This window comes from Gymnoscopelus braueri (assembly GCF_963280865.1).
Source record: "Gymnoscopelus braueri genome assembly, chromosome: 18".
Lineage (NCBI taxonomy): Eukaryota > Metazoa > Chordata > Actinopteri > Myctophiformes > Myctophidae > Gymnoscopelus > Gymnoscopelus braueri.
The window spans coordinates 50,943,153-50,963,641 of record NC_137618.1 but is presented as its reverse complement, the minus strand read 5'-3'; the positions used below and the strand labels follow the sequence as shown (position 1 = coordinate 50,963,641).

At 46.4% G+C, this 20,489-nt stretch overlaps 1 protein-coding gene across 1 annotated transcript in view; it reads left to right on the top strand.

Annotated features, from left to right (window-relative positions):
- Window positions 1-5,200: 5,200 nt before the first annotated feature.
- abcb6b (ATP binding cassette subfamily B member 6 (LAN blood group) b) overlaps window positions 5,201-20,489 on the top strand; it is a gene marked incomplete at both ends in the record, with an annotated part of 63,475 nt that continues 48,186 nt past the window's right edge. The window contains one exon of the mRNA XM_080412284.1: window positions 5,201-5,437. Coding sequence (XP_080268410.1) covers window positions 5,201-5,437 — 237 coding nt within the window. The remainder of the gene's footprint in view (window positions 5,438-20,489) is intronic.

The following is a 20,489-nucleotide window of genomic DNA, read 5'->3' as shown; positions in this document are numbered from 1 at the left end:
CCCCAGTATCATGTATTGTGTGTTGAGATTGGCTGACAAAGGGAGTACGGGTGGGACTTAACTCTTTGGCCCTCCCATGTGAGCCAGATTTGAGACAGTATAATTATTGTGTTTGTATGTGAATGCTGGGCGCTGCTGAATCAGACCTTAAACCTGGCAGTCTGCCTGTTGGGTGGAAATAAAATGATACCTAACTGAAAACCTTGGACTGGAGCTTCCCTTCTTGAACCCTTCTCCAGGAGACTAATACAGCCACTCTTTCGACCAGAAATATACATCACAAATGGCGGTTGTCGGCAGTCGTTTTACTATTGTTTCCTTCTTTTTGGAGGGAAGAATATGCGAAAAGGACCTTGTTTGTTTGTTTTTGGTTTTGGGAGTGATTGGCTGGTGTCCTGGGAGGTTTTTTGGGGGGGGATCTGGGCAAGGTAAGTGTTTTGTGGCACAAATAGCTTCTAGGACCGTTAAAAGCCTGGTAGCTACTAAGTTCTGTTTATACCTATTATAACAATGTAATAGGCCTTCATGTTCCAGACTCATTTAAATGGACTGGTGGTTTGAAAAATTGTGTGTGTCCGATATGCGTTTATGGACGACGCACTAAGTTGATTGGCCGCCTGGACCCGGGCGTGAGGACATAATTCGGCACCTTTTTACTGTGTTTGCGGACTTTGAAAGGTCTAGTCCACAGGTCCCGGTTATAAGATCTGAATATTTGTACAGATGTCCAGATACACCGGCGCGTGACGAACTTAGTGAGTCGTTTGCCCGTAAAATGCCTGTGGTTTTATTAATGATGGAAATGTGATTAAATGAAATGGGGCTTGAAGTGGCAAATAGTACTTTCTTTGAAGCCATTATTCGAAGGTTGAAAACCGCGGGTGTCATAGACGACTCGTAAAACCCGGATTTTTCCCTTGAAGGAAGTGCTGGCTGTCGCTTTATTTTTTGTATTGAAAGTATAAAGTTAATGTTTTTGGCGGAGTTTGTTGATAAGGTTGTTTTGGTATTCGGTTGCTTGATGAGTGTTTTTTTTCCCTGAGCACTTGGATATCTTGTGATTGTCAGAAGGTGTTTTCTGTGTGCGGCGTCAGGGCTCTTCGGCTGTGTGCTACTCTCTTAAATTATCACTTTCGTGGTAAAGTTGCGGTGTGGAGATTTGGACCAGAGGCTGCGCGCGGTGGTGGCTGGGAGCGTATGGTCATTCTTACTATGGTTCTGGAGGCGACGTTGTGGTATTATGTCGTGAGAACAACCTCTCTCTTAACGTCGACAAGACCAAAGAACTGATCGTGGACTTCAGGAGGCCGCGGAGAGACCATGCGCCCATCCTCATCGACGGTGCTGCAGTGGAAAGGGTCAGCGAGTTCAAGTTCCTCGGAGTACACATCGAGGAGGACCTCAAATGGGAGACGCACTCCACACACGTGAGGAAAAAGGCTCAGCAGCGACTGTACTGGCTCCGCCGCCTGAAGAAGCTCGGAGTAGGACGTCGCATCCTCAGGCTGTACTACAACAGTTCTGTTGAAGGCATCCTAACAGGCTGTGTCACGGCCTACAACGAGTAGTGCGATCGGCAGAGCGGATAATGGGAATCGAGCTCCCAGCGCTCCAGGAACTGTACAAAAAGCGGTGCGTGGTCAAAGCCAAGCGCATCATCAAGGACAAGCACCACCCAAGTCACAGACTGTTCAACCCCCTACAACGACCGCGACCGGGCAAGGGGCTCTACCGCAGTATCAAGAGTTCCACCACCAGATTTTGGTGTAGTTTCAATCCAACTGCTGTCAGAATGCTGAATGGGGCATAAGCCTGGATGAGTTCAGCAGCCTGACAGCAGGCGGCGCAGACTTTTCTGGCTCTTCCTGAACACACCTGTGGATTATACCAGGGACAATTACTTGGACTTTAGCCCCCCCCTCGGACACACCTGTGGACTACACCAGGTACAAATGACTTTTGTTGCACTCCCTCATGGAGCTACATGCGGATTATACTAGGGTCAGTCCACTCTAGGTGGACACGCACTGACCTTTTGCACCTTAATCCCTTGTATAACGCACTGACTTTTTTTGGGTCTTTTTATTGTGCTCCTTTTCCTCTAAGCACCTTAACGTCCTTTGTCTATCATGCACAGTATAAGTATAACATGCACAGTATACAATACATTGCTGCTATGCTCAGGCACCTTAGTTTAGTTTTTTAGTTTTTTTATTATCTCAGGTAATTTGTAAATATGTAGATAACTTGTCTGGCCTTCTGTTGCTCTCTTGTTTTTGATCTCCTTCCCACCTGCCCCCCACCCTCTTCTTCTCCCCCCCCCCCCCTCTTCTTTCTATGGAAACTAACGTTGCGATGGGAACGATGTACAAAAAAGAATTTCACCCACTTTTTTACCTTGTAAACCTGTGATGTGACAATAAAACTGATTCTGATTCTGATTCTGATTCTGATTATGGCTTTTCGGCTGTGGACTACTATCTTAATTATCACTTTTCGTGGTAATGCAGCCTTGGGAGTTTCTCCTGAGTGTTGATGTGTGTGATTAAGCCGTGTTTTCTGTGTGTGAGTATGCGAGTGGAGAGGTGATGTGAGTTGTGAGTGAATATGTGCGTGTGTTGTTTGTGAGTATTGTGAATTTTTGTGTCTTGTGTATGTGATTTTATTTTATTTTTTTATTTTTAGTTGGGAGTTTGGGAGTTTTTCGGTGCTTCTGTGCGTGAAATAGCTTGACCCCAGTGTTGATTTTTAGGTGTTATTAGTTACAACACATTTTTGTTAAAAGTATTGTAAAGAGGGGAGAGATATGAATCTACAAAGGAAGACAGTAAAAACTGAAGTTAGGAAAAGGATAAATTGGAATATTACAGTAAAAAGTGAATATAGGAAAATTTGAATGTTGGGAACAAAGGTTGAATGGGGATTGTGCTTTATTCATGGCGGTTTAATTATTTGGCAGATCCTTAAAGTATGATTGTGATATGCTGTCCTTTGTTGTGTGAAATCGAGGTTTTTTTCCTGAGATATATGACCTGGGTGTGCACGCCTGGGAGATTACGTTACTTTGGCCAAGAAACGGAATCGTTCGTATATTTTCTGGGGAAGGGCTGAGTTTGATCACAGCGGGGAATAGCATGCCATGGCCGTATTCGGATCGGTTAAAAAGTGCCTAGAAATTGAAGGACGGGGTGTTCGCGACACAGACGTGCTTTGACTGATAGACACATTATTTTGTTGAACTGACCCATGAATGATGCGCAGAGGAAACTGATTTTAAAAGTAAGGTTGTGGTTATAATAGAAGGTTAAAATGGAGGACTTATTAAGTAGAAGTTTCACAGGCTTTCTGGATACAGGGGTTCAAGGGCTCATTCTAAAAAGCCTTTGAGCAATATGTACCAGGGAGATTTTGTGATCCTATTTTTGTTACAGTGATTTTAGTTTATTTTTAGGAAATTGTAGAGCAAAACCATTGTGGCCCTCGGAAGAGGAATCACACTTTTTCTTTCATGTTATTCTTGAGAACACAGTCTTTTCTCTTTTGTGCTAAAATGTGATTATAAACTCTGCCTTAATTAAGTGACAGCTTGTTAAACAGGTCTCAGTCTGAGCCATTTTCCTTTTACATACCACGAATCGAGTAATATTATAGGGCTTCGATAGTGGGCTAATACCTAATTCAGTGGCTCACCACTGGGACTGACTAAATAGGCTGAAATTCGTTTGTCGGAGGGAACATTTACAATAACCAAAGCACCATATAAGAGATGTTCTGTGCCCTTCTTGAGAGTTACCATGCGTTCTGTGTTCTTGTGTCTGTTAGGAGTCAAAAGCTGAGAGAAATAGCGCATTGGACCACGGAGTGCAGATTTGGGGTGAGTGCTGGTTGACGATTGGTTACAGGGGTGAAAAGACACATTTTCTGAGGCAGACCTAAGTAATTAGTATAGTTTTTAGTAAATGGCAGACCTTGAGGGCCGCAATAAGCGTCTGGGGAGGGTTTACCCTCGTGCTCAAGAGGCCAACGATAGGTTAAAGATAGTAAGATTAGTTAATACTTGATAGTCAGATAGGGAGGTCTATGTTCCATTTGTTTAAACGGATATACGCCCTTGTGACGGTAGATCACCAGCACTGATCTTTGTAAATCTGTACTTAAGTAGAATAGATCTGAGTAGGCTATAAGCCGTGTAAACATTTTGAAAATATTGAGAGTAAAAATTCTGGTATTACTAAAACATAGAACCCAGAGGGGTGACGCTTATACAGAGATTATCATAACACAAATGTTGAAGTATTGGTAGGAAAATAGAGTTAAAAAGTTGCTAAAACTGTGAAAAATTGTACTATTAGGAAAATGCTAAAACGTTCTGGTCCATGAGTAACAAATGAGAATCATTGTTTGTAAAATATCACAAGGAGGGAAAGAGCAATACGGTAGATTATAATGTGATATTGAGCCAGAGTAATTTATGTAGGAATAAATTGACTAAAATATAGCTGAAATGTTATATTTGTAGAGGGATGTCTAATTTCTTTAGCCTGGCTCCACCCCCTGAATCCTTTGCCTAGCATTCAGGGTCTGGTGACGCTTTCGAAGGCGGGTGTTGCTCGGTTGAAAATCTGACCGACGAATCGGGATCGGGACAATCCAGTATGAACCAATCGCGTTGGCTCATAGTGGAGTCCCACTTTGGCCACGCCCCCATCTCAGAACTCCGCTGCATTGAGAGGGCTTTCAGACTGAATAATGGAGTGAAACGAAATGAAAATTCAGGCTGAGTGTCAGGCTATAATTTCTTAGGACAGAGTAGGGAAACTTTTTCCAAATCTTTTCATGCCAGGAATGGAGAAAGATGGAGAAAGTTGAAGACACTGATGGTGTGGGAGGAATTTGGCTGACATTCCAGAGGGGACATCAGGCTGAGTGGACAGCAGAGTTCTACAACAGCACGCCCCAGACCATGCCACGCCCCTCAAAAAGTCCCACTCTAGACCTGGAGGCGTGGATCAGGCAGGAAACTAGCAGATGCAGCTCAACGGACCAGGAGCCGGGGTGAACCGTCAACCACTCATGCCTCTTCAGAGAGGAGGGTCCATGGAAGGCTGTCTGTCTACTCATCTCTACAGGGGTCAGGAGGTCTACTGGTCCCGGATGACAGCCGACGAGTGGGTGTCTCAGGTCTAGCGGCGTCGAGCAGATGAGGAGCGGTGAGAAGCCTTCGAACTACATCACTACAGGACGGATGGAGCCCATCCATCAAGCAGACGGCTGGATGGTGGGGTATCTGAAAACCACCGATATACTGCAATGGTCCAGAATCCAGGTCTGGGCCTTCCAGATTCAACAAAGTTGCCTTGTCAAGATGAACGCCATACACTCTCTCCGTGGAGAGATGTTCCCCAGCAACCCGGGCAGGCTTGCCGAGAGATGCCCTGTAGGTGTCAATGAAAAATGACATCCAGCCCCCACCTCTTATCCACTCCCCATTCCACTTCCCTCTGTCTCATGTCCCAAGCTGTGAACCGCTTCTGATTCAATGACTGCCCATTCCCCAGTAGAACTTGGACATTCAAGACGAAGACCTACCTGCGTTTTCTAGCTCAGGCGAAAAAAGAAAGAACAGAGATCATATCTGTGCGCGTGGACACTAAAGGACACTCTTTGTCAAAGTATGTTATAGGATGTGTGTTGATCAAGTAACCAAATGACGATTGTTTTTCGGTTTCAGTTGTCTACGTCAGTAGGGCTACTAATGGAGATTCTTTTCAGGTTCGACAGATGGCTGGAGGAGATTTTAACCCAGAGTGTTTTAACAGTATTTTATTATTTCCAATGTTTGAAAGTTTCTTTATGGTAGACATTATTAAGTCTACCAAGAGGGGATTGAAGTATCCCTTCAAACATAAGTTCCATATAATTAATCATATTCCATAACTGAGATACAGAATTAGGCGGATCTGAGCTTGTGGAAAATTACCCAGGTTTGGAGCATAATGTTACATAGCAAACCCCCTAGATTCGAATACCAGATGCCTGTCTCTGCTATTGATGTGTTGATCAGTCAACCCTTTAAGATCCTGGTCTTTGTCCTGGAGCTGGAGCTCCCGGCTTTAAGTGTGAACCCAAAACAAGTCGTTGAGCCAAACCTTTTGTTACCAAGCGGCGGATTACAATACTATTGTCCTTATGCAAGGTGAAGGCATCTGTTCTACCATCTCTAAAAAGATCTCTGTGTGGTTGGAGGAGTAACCAGCTAAAATGTTTACCCACTAATTATTCTTCTCTTTTAGGTCTGCAGTATGTAGTTAAAATGAGTAAAGTCTTGATAACTATGACCTGTGTTGTAAACAAAGAATCAGAATCAGAATCAGAATCAGTTTTATTGTCACATCACAGGTTTACAAGGTAAAAAAGTGGGTGAAATTCTTTTTTGTACATCGTTCCCATCGCAACGTTAGTTTCCATAGAAAGAAGAGGGGGGGGGGAGAAGAAGAGGGTGGGGGGCAGGTGGGAAGGAGATCAAAAACAAGAGAGCAACAGAAGGCCAGACAAGTTATCTACATATTTACAAATTACCTGAGATAATAAATAAAACTAAAAAAACTAAACTAAGGTGCCTGAGCATAGCAGCAATGTATTGTACTGTGCATGTTATACTTATACTGTGCATGATAGACAAGGACGTTAAGGTGCTTAAGGAGCACAATAAAAAGACCCAAAAAAAGTCAGTGCGTTATACAAGGGATTAAGGTGCAAAAGGTCAGTGCGTGTCCACCTAGAGTGGACTGACCCTAGTATAATCCGCATGTAGCTCCATGAGGGAGTGCAACAAAAAGTCATTTGTACCTGGTGTAGTCCACAGGTGTGTCCGAGGGGGGGGCTAAAGTCCAAGTCATTGTCCCTGGTATAATCCACAGGTGTGTTCAGGAAGAGCCAGAAAAGTCTGCGCCGCCTGCTGTCAGGCTGCTGAACTCATCCAGGCTTATGCCCCATTCAGCATTCTGACAGCGGCTGGATTGAAACTACACCAAAATCTGGTGGTGGAACTCTTGATACTGCGGTAGAGCCCCTTGCCCGGTCGCGGTCGTTGTAGGGGGTTGAACAGTCTATGACTTGGGTGGTGCTTGTCCTTGATGATGCGCTTGGCTTTGACCACGCACCGCTTTTTGTACAGTTCCTGGAGCGCTGGGAGCTCGATTCCCATTATCCGCTCTGCCGATCGCACTACTCGTTGTAGGCTGACCTTTTCTCGGGCAGTGCAGTTCCCGTACCAGGCCGTGACACAGCCTGTTAGGATGCCTTCGACAGAACTGTTGTAGTACAGCCTGAGGATGCGACGTCCTACTCCGAGCTTCTTCAGGCGGCGGAGCCAGTACAGTCGCTGCTGAGCCTTTTTCCTCACGTGTGTGGAGTGCGTCTCCCATTTGAGGTCCTCCTCGATGTGTACTCCGAGGAACTTGAACTCGCTGACCCTTTCCACTGCAGCACCGTCGATGAGGATGGGCGCATGGTCTCTCCGCGGCCTCCTGAAGTCCACGATCAGTTCTTTGGTCTTGTCGACGTTAAGAGAGAGGTTGTTCTCACGGCACCAGTGTGCCAGTGATTTGATCTCCTCTCTGTAGTCAGACTCGTCGTTGTTGACGATTCGGCCTATCACTGTCGTGTCGTCCGCGTACTTTATGATGGTGTTGGAGACATGTGTGGCTATGCAGTCATACGTGTACAGGGAGTAGAGGAGAGGGCTCAGCACGCATCCCTGGGGTGCTCCGGTGTTGAGGGTCAGGGGGTCGGATGTGATGCTGCCCATTCTCACCACCTGATGTCGGTTGGACAAGAAGTCCTGTATCCAGTCGCACATGCTTGGGTGTAGCCCTAGGTGTCTGAGCTTTTTGTCAAGTATTGCTGGGACAATGGTGTTGAATGCTGAGCTGTAGTCCACGAACAGCATACGTACATATTTGTCCTTCAGCAGCTTGTTGTCCATGTGCGAGAGGACGGTGTGGAGAGCCATGGCAATAGCGTCGTCGGTGGATCTGTTTTTGCGGTATGCATACTGCCACGGATCCAGCGAGGCAGGTAGCGTGGAGCTGATGTATTCCCTCACCAGTTTCTCGAAACACTTGCTGACGATCGGGGTGAGAGCAACAGGTCTCCAGTCGTTCAGGCATGTCACTTTGGCCTTTTTGGGAATGGGCACAATGGTTGACATTTTGAACCCTGCAGGGACCACAGCCAGGGAGAGGGAGAGGTTAAAGATGTCAGCGAAGACACCCGCCAGCTGGTCTGCACATGTCTTAAGGACCCGGCCTGGAATCCCATCAGGTCCGGCTGCCTTGTGGATGTTGACCCGTGTGAAGGCTGTACGCACTTCTCTCTCCGAGATGGTTAGAGGAGGGTTCTCCTCTGCTGGTGCTGCTGATGGCCCCGCTTGGCTGCCGCGGTTGGAGCTGATCTCAAACCGGCCGTAGAAAGTGTTCAGTTCGTTGGGGAGGGAGGCAGGCGGGTTCACCTCGCTTCTGGTTCTTGTTTTGCAGTCTGTCAAGGTGTGTACTGCCTGCCATGTGCTCCTGATGTCGCCACTGCTGAGTTTGTCTTGCATCTTTTTTGTGTAGGCCTTTTTCGCCTTCCTGATGGCGCTGTTTAGGGCCGCGCGCGTCGTGTTGCGCGTTTCCACGTCGCCAGATTTGAAACCAGCGTCCCGTTCATGCAGATGTGCACGTACTCCGCTGTCCATCCATGGTTTCTGATTGGGATAGATCCGAACTGTCTTTTTTGGGACTATGTCATCTATGCACTTGCTGATAAAGCCAGTGACTGAGTCTGAGAGTTCGTTGATGTTATTCCCAGCGGCGTTCTTAAACATCCCCCAGTCAGTCTGGTAGAAGCAGGATTGTAGCATAGCGTCTGTGTCCTCAGACCAGATTCGGATTTCCTTCTCAACGACCGGCTCCCTTTTTAGCCTCTGTTTGTAGGCAGGTAGCAGCTGGATGGCGTCGTGGTCAGAGCTTCCTAGCGGTGGGCGGCGGAGAGCTTTGTATCCATCCTTGAAGGGCGTGTAGCAGTGGTCAAGAATATTGTCACCACGGGTACTGCAGGCGACATGCTGGTGGAATTTGGGAAAGACCTTTTTTAAGTCTGTCCGGTTGAAGTCGCCTAGGCAGATGACTGCGCAGTCCGGGTGGCGATTTTCTTGTGCACTGATCGCCTGGTGTAATTCCCTCATAGCTGTGTCCTTATTAGCTCCAGGATGAATGTAAACAACGGCTACAATCACGATGCTGAAGTCGCGTGGTAGGTAGAAAGGACGGCAGGCTATGATTAAAAGTTCAAGGTCTGGTGAGCAGTGACTGTCTAGGATTTTAACATCTTTGCACCAGTTGTTGTTGATCAAGGCACAAACTCCCCCCCCACGTTGCTTACCGCTCAGTACAGGGTCTCTGTCTTTCCTATACGCGGTGAAGCCAGGAGGAGTGATAGAAGAATCAGATGCTAACTCCGTTAGCCACGTCTCTGTTAGCACAACAACACAGGTCCTCCTCGTCTCTGCGTTGTATTTAACGCGCGCCAGTAAGAGAAACATCAGTTAAGGGAAGTGGTCAGTCTTAGAGTGACTGCTGGGTTTTATTTGACTCATTGTATTCTTAAACTGCTGTTTGCAATCATGAAAGTATATAGTGTGTGGGCTTATTATAAAGCTTAAGAGATGTTGAACAAGGATTACTAAACAAGGTTTTGTGCAAAAGTAAAGTTTGATAATTGGACATAATACAAATTTGTACACTGTAAAGACATGCAAATCAGAGTGTGGGCGGGGGGCTTGGCCACGACCCCCAGTATCATGTATTGTGTGTTGAGATTGGCTGACAAAGGGAGTACGGGCGGGACTTAACTCTTTGGCCCTCCCATGTGAGCCAGATTTGAGACAGTATAATTATTGTGTTTGTATGTGAATGCTGGGCGCTGCTGAATCAGACCTTAAACCTGGCAGTCTGCCTGTTGGGTGGAAATAAAATGATACCTAACTGAAAACCTTGGACTGGAGCTTCCCTTCTTAAACCCTTCTCCAGGAGACTAATACAGCCACTCTTTCGACCAGAAATATACATCACCCGCCTTACCTGTCTGATTGGCTCCCTGGCATGCATAGTTTTACTGAGGTTAGGCTTAGGGTTAAGGTTAGGTTTAGGCATAGTCTTACTGAGGTTAGGGTTACGGTTAAGGTTAGCTTTAGGCATAGTTTTACTGAGGTTAGGGTTAGGGATAAGGTTAGGTTTAGGCATAGTTGCAAAAACGAGAACTGTCAATCACAGCGACTACTGACCAATCACAGCGGGGTTTGCCAAGAGCTAGAGTGGGATCCATAATAACGCGTCCATGAGAGCCAGGTGGACCAGCTTACCAGGAACAAACCACCAGCTTACCAGGAAGCAAACCATTTCCCGAAAGCCTTTGTAGCCTACGTAGTGCTGTCCTACGCAGCCGATCGATAAAAAGACAAACACACACAAACACACATATATGATTTATATATATATATAATATATATATATATATATGTCACAGTACGATTGGAGAACCAGGACGATTGAAGACAGAGCACTCGTTTTTAGGCACGGGGCTTTGGGCCGGGGCGGGGCTTTGATGCGACGCGGACCTGTCTGTTGTTGTTCCCCCGACCCCCCCACGTAGCAACCAGGAAGCTACGCTAGGGGGAACGCTGAACACGCGTTCACACCTATACCTCTATGGTTCACACGCACCTGTCACGTTATAATAGTTATTGTCCATGACGGAGGCGCGCCGACTCAGCAGAGCTTGAGGCCGAGTGCCCGCGCTGACCGGCCGATGCTCTGATGAGTCGAATCAGCGCCGTCCGAGTTGTGAACCGATAGGGACAGAATAGTTATTTTCATGGATCACTGTGTGTGTGTGTGCGTGTGCGTGTGTGCGCGTGTGTGTGTGCGCGCGCGGTTGCGGCCATATATGTGTGTGCACTTTATTTGGAAAGCCTGGCTTGTGGCTCCCTCTAGTGCTTTTTCTACAGAATTGCTGGTTGAGTGGTAAAAACAAGCGCGCTTTCTTCAATCGTCCTGGTTCTCCAATCGTACTGTAACATATATATATATATATGACAACGCATAATGTGATGACGCATACCCCAAAAAAACAGACATACAAGCTATCAACACACTGCCACATGGGTGGCATGTCGACAGCTTATAGATCTGTTATTTTGGGTAGGGCGAGCTGCTGCGCTGGTTTATACTCTATGCATGAACCCGACGTTTACAAATTGTACTCTCACGGATGATCCGATCATCTTATAAAAATATTAAGCATATGCCAAGTTAACTAAAGGTTGATAGACGATGTTGAGCTAAAGCATATTTCTTTAATTTTGAAGTTTTATAGTTAAACGTTATGGTGATAGTCCCCACTCCCCACACACAGTCAGCTGTTGTGCTCGCCATGTTTACACATACATATGTATATAATACTGTAGGTGACATAGCCTACTGTTAGATGTTGTTATATGCTTGCACATATCAGCCTAGAGATTAGTATTATTTGTGCATTAATGTTTATTTGTTCTTTATAGTGTCTACACTGCCTTGCTGCTGCTGGTCTATGGCTAGACACTCCTGTCACTCACCTGAGGTTGCCCCTCCCTGTCTCAGCTGTGTCTCATTCATGATTAGGATATAAAGAGGAGCTGTTGCCAGCTTTCATGATCTCCCCAGCACCCCAGCATGTGTTACCTGAACCCTTTGTTAATTTGACTCTCTTTATTGTCTCCGCCGGAGGTGGAGAGTATGTTTTCGCTTCGTCCCGCCGTGTGTTAGCATGGCCCCTAGCCAAGCTAACATTGGTCAAGCTCCACGTGACACGTGTCAATATGTTGACACCAATGCCTTTGATTGGCTAGAAGGACGTATGACGAAATAAAACCCTATAAATAGGTGTGTCACTTCAAAAGGCTATTATTAAGTGAAGTTTTGAAGTGAGGTAAGACAGGATCAATCAGTCTTGATTGGAACAGTACCTTCCAGTACAAATCACCCGTCCGTGCGTGTGTGTGTCCCTCTGAGAACACCTAACATTGGTCAAGCAAAGGCACAGAAGGCCAAAGCTAAGAAAGCATACTCATCTACAACAGTAACACAGAAGAGGACTTCTGTGTTACTGTTGTAGATGAGTATGCTTTCTTAGCTTTGGCCTTCTGTGCCTTTGCTTGACCAATGTTAGGTGTTCTCAGAGGGACACAGAGTTGAATTGATCCCACAACAAGGCCGAAGTCTTAATACTGTAACAATTGGCCACCTTGATCAAATACATTATGTAGCACTAGAGAAAACTGACATAGATCAAACACACCAATCAACTGCTGAAACTGTTCAAGACAATGAAGATGAAGAAGACAGACAAGCATTTGAACAAACCAGTCAATTACGAGGACTCCCATATGACACATTGCTTCAAGAAGATTTTTTTTTAGATGCAGACACTACATATTCAGTCGCCCCTGCAGAACACCAAAAACCACTCGCATTCTACCAAGACGACCCGTTCTACCAAGACGACCCATGCTATTAAAATAGCACGGGTCTGCTGGCGGAGACTTGTGCTCCGAGGAGCACATTTTCTAGTTTCAGTTCTGATGGGCTCGTAAGTATGGTTTGGTGTATTTCCTTTAGTAGTTAGTTTAGTTTAGTGTTATGTTTTGGTAGTTTATGGGAGTCTGGTGAGGCGACGGGCACATAGTGCTTGGCTCACCAGACTCCCCACTTTTGTTTCTAACCAGACCATCTGTTTCTTTTGTTGTTTCGTTCGGAAATTGCGCACCGGAGCGCACTCGCCTATTAGTTTGTATTGGCCAGTGCGCTCAGAGCTGTATTTCCGAACACACCCTTAGTTAGGTCTTCGTTTGGTATTATTATTATTGTCAGCTGCTCAGTGTATTGTCTGCCAAGATAAAAAAGACACTTGATGTGTGCTTTTGACTTTAAAAGAAAAGCTCATTGTACTTTTGACCTGACTTTGTCTTATTATTATGGTATGGCTCTTTGGTGTTCGAGACAATTTTGAAGGGCCGTAACATAATTGGGGGCTCGTCATAAAATGTATTTGGTTCACAAACATAATTTAGGGATCCCATGATGTAATTTGGGGGCTTGTGCAAACCCTTGTTTGTGTAGTAAGTAGGTTTTTGGTTAAAATGGATAACTAGTAGAGTCTTAGTGGCAGTAGGAGTCTCCAGTTTGAGAGGGATTGCCAGGTACTGTTTTGGTGATTCAGTAACCCTGTGAGTGTGCAGTTACCTGTGGAGTGGCATCCCATTTGTTGCTTTTGTCAAGTGCCTGCCCTACTTGAAGGTTAAGGTAGACTGTTTTGGTGTTTAAAGTTGCAGTAACTTTTTGTGTGTTAACCTTAAGTTGGGTTGTGTAGGCTGTTCTGTTAAGGCTGTTTTTTTTTTTAATCATGGAGTTTAAACTTGAGGAGTTTGTGAGGGAACCTACCCTAGAAGCTTTCCGTCACTGTACCAAAGGGCATTTGAGGTTAATTGTAGATCACTATAAAATCACTGTAAATGTACTAGAGAAAAAAGCAAGTATTGAAACAGATGGTGTGGGTGGGCTTAAGCGATAGGGGCGTGCTTCCTGGACTGGTCCTTCTCACAGTCCTGAATACCCTGAACAGTCTGTGGCGACTCGCATTCGGTTGAGGGAGTTAGAGCTTGAAATGGAGCGTGTGGACGTGCAGATTGAGAGAGTCCGAGGGAATGCTGATGGTACGGATTAGGGAGGAGACAAAGAAGGCCATTCGCCTGTGTGAATTGGAGCTTGGTCAGGCTCCTCCTCAATCGGCTGGTATTGATGGGAGCAGAAATGTTCCACATGATGTAAACATGACCGTTCCAACAGTTTGTGCCTCCTGTGTTGTCACCCGTTCTGTAGCTAGGAACCTGGCAAGCTATAATGATGATTTAATGATGATGAGATTGAGTGACAGTTTTCTTGTAGAGTGGGATGAGGGTGGGACTGATGGTGCTGTTGTGGGTGGGACTGACGTGGTTTCAGTGGAGTCGCAGCAGGTCAGTGCCCCATGTGAGACAGAGTGTCCCTGTTCGGTGAGTCAGGAGACGTGGCCCTGTCTAAAGAGAGGCTCATGGAAAAGCAGAGGAATGACGTGGAGTTGAAAGAGCTGTTTGACAGTGCTATTACTGAGGAGGAGGTGGACTCTATATCAAAGGGGGACTTTCTGAGTGAAAACCTGCATATGCGTACATGTTCTCCATTTAATGCACCTGGTCATACATGTTCTCCACTTAATGCACCTGGTCACATGTTCTCCACTTAATGCACCTGGTCAGGATGACTGGAGTGTGGTTAGGCAAATTGTACTACCACGTCGGTATAGGAATGGAAGTTTGAATCTGTCTCCGCTACGAAGGGTGGCTTACGTTACGGGTGTTTCCCAAAACCGCACGTAAGCACCTCTCTCCACACCGTCTATGCAGTACCTTAACAAGCACGTAAGGTCGGAGCTGTCTTATCAATCTATGCCAGACTACCCGATTGTTCCACGGGGTTTTGGCTGGTTTTGACATTCAACGAAAGCGTCATTTGACGCTTTCGTTGCATATCTCACCTTATGTCCGCACTACATGACTGCAGGTGACTACAGGTGTAGTTCAAATCCAAACCAACCCCCATAGCTCAAAGGACCGTAACATTTCGTACAACCTTCTTTCCCCACTCGGCCACTCCCATTAGCTACCTCACATGTACTATCATGGCGTCTGCAAACATATCGGAGTCCGACCATTCCACGGAGGAAGATGACTATTTTGTCATTATCTCGGAGTCAGAAATACAGCAGGGTTACTTATTTGAACACGAGTACACGAAGAACAGCTGCAGCGCAGGGACGAGCAGCGCCTGTCTGCTGCTGCATGCGGGTCCAGGTACTCAGGACCCAAATTATACTTTAATACCCGGACCCATGCGCAGCTAGGCGGGCAGTGAGGAGCAGCAACGCGTCAGGGATGATTCTTAGTGGAACTGACAGAACGTACACGGACCGTGGACGGTGGACGCTTGTCTCTCGAGTAAGTAAACATTGCTGTAAAGTTGCCACTATCACTATAATCTCATGTTGTATCCCTCGGGTAGACTAAACTAGCTGATGAAGGTACATGGAGCCGGAGGCAACACGCGTCCTGATCTGATGGCATTCTAATAAAAGAACAAGTAGCCTGTCCTATCCTACACGAGGGACACAACATGAGTGCTGGCATCAATCTTTTTATTATTGGATTTGTGGAGCCGTGGCGTGAACGGAACGTTTGTTATTGTTTACTTTGACTGTAGCTCTGGAACATGACTGTCATGGCGGAACTTGAACCTGGTTTTGGCACTTTCTCCATTCACAGCCCGTTCATCTACATAAACGTTCATATTTCAAATATAAAGTTCTTACCCCGTGGCCACAGATGTTACAATCGGAATCGGGTGGGTCTAAGTACCCGTATCTTCCGTATTGTTCAATAAAAAAACATTTAAATCCGAACAGTGGCCATTTTCTCATAGATGTATAATGTATCAGAGTGCAATACACATCCCAACCGATAGGGTCGCCTAATTGAAAGCATATGGAGAAAATGGCCACCAATTGGATTAAAACGCTTTTTATTAACCAATACGGAAGATACTGGTACTTAGACCCACCCGATTCAAATTGTAACATCCGTGGCATGAGGTCAGCACGTTATATTTGAAATCTGAACGTTTACGTAGATGTACGGTCTGTACTCGCAACGCATCGCGGACTCGACACTTTGTGAGCTTGTAGGTCTGCTATTTTCGGTGCGCATGCAACTAAGAATAAATTAGGTATCACGTCGGATGATATCCATGTAAACTACAAGTCTAATCTAATGTGTTCTTTCCAATGACGGGACAGAAAGTTGTGTCGTCAGCCTGCAAAAATGAAGGAACTGCAGATGAAGACCTGGGATTACAGCCATATATTATTTTTCTAAATAAAACGGTTACATTTACACACTGCTTGCTCTACTCATTGATCATGGTATATTCTGCATTGTGTAAGCATTTATAATGACAAAATGTATGAACACCCAATTCTATAAGGGTTCTTTTGAACTGTTTCATGATATAGGATAGGAGATGGTCTTTCATTTGGCAGAATGGTACATAATTACATGACTGTAAGCATTACAGATATAATAGTGAAACTCTTGTACTGTACATTCTGTTAGTATTTACTTCTACATGTAATCATTATTTTTTCTGGGGACCCCAGCACATTGGATTCAACTTTACTGGTCTTAGATACAATAGGCAGTAGAAAAACAAAAGAAAAAACGATTAGGCTGTGTATGACGAGAGTATGTGTAACCAACATCTGAAGTGAACTGAGCTCCTGACCTCTGGCTAGTTGAGTATAGTAGCATTATTTTGTTATTTAGCAAGCTGCTAGTAGTGGTACCCTAAGTGCTTTTCTATTAGTATTGTATTATTAGCTTGTGTGGTAGTCTGTAGTTTATAGTTGTATTGTTTGTGTGCTTCAAGCAGTAGGCTATTGGCACTTTGTAGTAGTAGAAGTAGTTTCACCCTGTATAGGCCACTTGATTGCCTTGTGAAGTGTGTGGTTTTGCCAGCACTCCTGGCAGACGATTAGCAATCAGTTGAAGTGGCCTTATACCACCAGCTGAAAGCGTCAGCTTTTAAGCGGCGTCCAGCAAACTAAGGCCAGGCGAACAAAGGCGACAGGCGACTTTGTCAAAGTCCGACTTCGTCACTGAACGATAAGCTGTATCATTGATTAGTGACATATATAGTAGTGTGATAGATATAGTAGTGTATAGTAGTATATGTTTAGTGATCTACAATGTGTTTTCTTCCTATTCCTGTCCTCTCTTCTTCCTGGTGGTCGCACAAACACTGGGTTACACCCAGATGTCGCGACACAACTAATCTCATCTATCCTACTCTTTCAACTCACGTCGAGCAAGTGGTAACGGGAGGGCTTTGGAATTGCCACTCGGCTGTGGTGGAAGGCAAATCTGCTTTCATCTCAGCCTACGCATCCTTGCTCTCCCTTAACTTCCTTGCTCTGACTGAGACCTGGATCAGACCAGAAAACACTGCTACGCCCGCGGCTCTGTCAGATGTGTACTCTTTCTCTCACACTCCCAGAGCCGTGCGGACAGGTGGTGGGGCTGGTCTGCTAATTTCCAGAAAATGGAAATACTCTCCTGTTTCACTGTCACAATTCTCTCCTACCTCATTTGAATTTCATGTGGTTACTGTTTCTCATCCAGTCAAGCTCACCATTGCAGTTGTTTATCGCCCACCGGGCCCTGCTGGTGACTTCCTGGAGGAGCTGGACCATCTAGTCTCCCACTTCCCTGTCGAAGGCTCTGGATTCATCCTTCTGGGTGACTTCAACCTCCCGACTGAGAAGCAGCTAGACCCACTACTTTCGTTTCTCGCCGCCTTTGACCTAGTTATTTCCCCATCTCCTCCTACCCATGAGGCGGGCAACCAACTGGACCTGATCTTCACCAGAGGCTGCTCTATTGCTAACCTGTCTGTCACTCCTCTTTCCAGTGAAAAGGGTAAGAAACTCTCTGATCACTACTTCATGTCCTACTCTCTCTCTCTCTCCTCTCCCCCCTCACAGCCCCTCCCTACCCACATGATTTCCTCACGTCACAATCTTCGCTCACTTTCCTCCACTGATCTTTCCTCTTCTGTTCTCTCTGCTCTCCCTGCCCCTGAAACCTTTGCTCTTCTATCCCCTGATACCGCCACAGATCTTCTTTTCTCTACTCTATCCTCTTCTCTCGACCATCTCTGTCCCCTCACCACCAGGCCTGCACGCCAAACTCCACCTGCCCCCTGGTTGTCGGACTCAGTGCGGACTGAGAGACGGAGCCTGAGAGCAGCTGAGCGCAAATGGAGAAATGGCAACCTCCTGGAGGACCTTCTCACCTTCCAAACTCTCATTTCTACTTTTTCCTCCTCTCTATCAGCTGCTAAAGCTGCTTTTTTCTGCACTAAAATTCAGGCTTCTGCTTCCAACCCTAAAAAACTCTTTGAAACTTTCTCCTCTCTCCTGCAACCACCACCCCCTCCTCCCTCCTCGTCCCTCCTCCCGGACGATTTCGCCAACTTCTTTGACAAGAAGGTGAACGATATCCGATCCTCCTTCCCTCCTCCCCCGGCTGGTGCCCTGCGCACTACCCACACCCGTCTGCCTGCCACCCCCCCCTCTCTACCTTCATCTACTCCTCTTCCCCCCCCCATCCCCTCTCTATCCCACTTCTCTCCCCTCTCCCCTAACGAGGTCCTTCTCCTTGTTACCTCTAGTCGCCCCACCTCATGCTCTCTGGACCCGGTCCCATCCACTCTGTTGCAGTCTATTGCACCTGAACTTCTTCCCTTCTTAACCCACCTTATTAACACCTCTCTGACATCTGGCTACTTTCCCTCTACTTTCAAGACTGCCAGAGTCACCCCCCTCCTGAAGAAACCGACACTTCACCCCTCTGAGATCAAGAACTACAGACCGGTTTCCCTTCTATCCTTCCTATCTAAAACTCTCGAACGTGCTGTCTTTAAACAACTGTCCTCCTATCTCCACCAGAACAACCTCCTGGACTCCAACCAGTCTGGGTTCAAAGTGGGTCACTCGACAGAGACTGCCCTCCTGGCAGTGACGGAGTCGCTCCATGCCGCTAGAGCGAACTCTCTCTCCTCCGTCCTGATACTCCTGGACCTGTCTGCAGCGTTCGACACGGTGAACCATCAGATCCTCCTCTCCACCCTCGAGGGGATGGGTGTCTCAGGCTCTGCACTCTCCCTGTTTGCATCCTACCTGACGGGTCGCTCCTACCAGGTGATGCTGAGAGGGTCTGTGTCAGAACCACACAGGCTCACAACTGGGGTTCCCCAAGGCTCGGTTCTGGGTCCTCTTCTTTTCTCTCTCTACACTACATCTCTGGGTGCTGTCATCCACTCCCATGGCTTTTCCTACCACTGCTATGCCGATGACACCCAGCTGATCCTCTCATTCCCCCCCTCTGATACCCAAGTGGAGGCACGCATTGCTGCTTGTCTGGCTGACATCTCGGAGTGGATGTCGACAAACCACCTGAAGCTCAACCTGGACAAGACCGAGCTGATGTTCCTCCCGGGGAAGGGCTGTCCGCACCGAGACATGGCCATCACCATTGATAATGCTGTGGTGACCTCAACTCGGACTGCGAAGAATCTGGGTGTGACCCTGGACGATCAACTGACGTTCTCGGCAAACATCGCATCAGTGACAAGGTCCTGCAGATTCCTCCTCTACAACATCAGGAGGATTCGCCCCTTCCTCATGGAGAAGGCAGCCCAGGTGCTCATCCAGGCTCTCGTCATCTCCCGCCTGGACTACTGCAACTCCCTCCTTGCTGGTGCTCCGGCATCTGCCATCAGACCTCTGGAGCTTGTTCAGAAAGCTGCGGCTCGTCTGGTGTTCAACCGCCCTAAGTTCTCCCACACAACCATCCTTCTCCGTTCTCTACACTGGCTCCCCGTAGCGGCTCGCATCCAGTTCAAAACCCTGGTGCTAGCCTATAGGGCAGTGAAAGGAACAGCTCCTTCCTACCTCCGGGCTATGGTCGATGCCTACACCCCTGCCCGACCACTTCGGTCTGCCACCTCGGGGCGACTGATTGCCTCGTCACTCAAGGGTCCTTCTGGCCGATCCACACGGTCACGACTCTTTTCTGTTCTGGCCCCACAGTGGTGGAATGAACTTCCCACTGATGTTAGGACAGCAGAGTCACTGCCCATATTTCGCCGCAGGTTGAAAACCCACCTCTTCAGGAAACACTACCCTTCCTCTCTGCCTGACCTACTTGTTGTTAACTAGTTGTACGAACGCTTGTTTTCTATTGTTGTATTGTTTATTGGATCTTGTTTAGTCGATACACTTAATTGTTTTAGCTCATGCTCATTTGACTTAGCTATTTTGTCTCATCTGTTTAAGGAAATAGGTAGCTGATATATTGCACTTTTACCTTAGCGCTAGGTATACTCTTGGTTGCTTGTTTTTGCAGAAAATGCACTAAAGACTTCTGGTGATTAGTAGTTTTCGTTCCCTACCTATGTTGAATACACTTATTGTAAGTCGCTTTGGATAAAAGCGTCTGCTAAATGACTGTAATGTAATGTAATGTAATGTAATGTATAGGTAGTCGCCCGAGGTGGTATAGGTAGCTGATATATTGCACTTTTACCTTAGCGCTAGGTATACTCTTGGTTGCTTGTTTTTGCAGAAAATGCACTAAAGACTTCTGGTGATTAGTAGTTCTCGTTCCCGACCTATGTTGAATACACTTATTGTAAGTCGCTTTGGATAAAAGCGTCTGCTAAATGACTGTAATGTAATGTAATGTATTTGAACATTAGCAT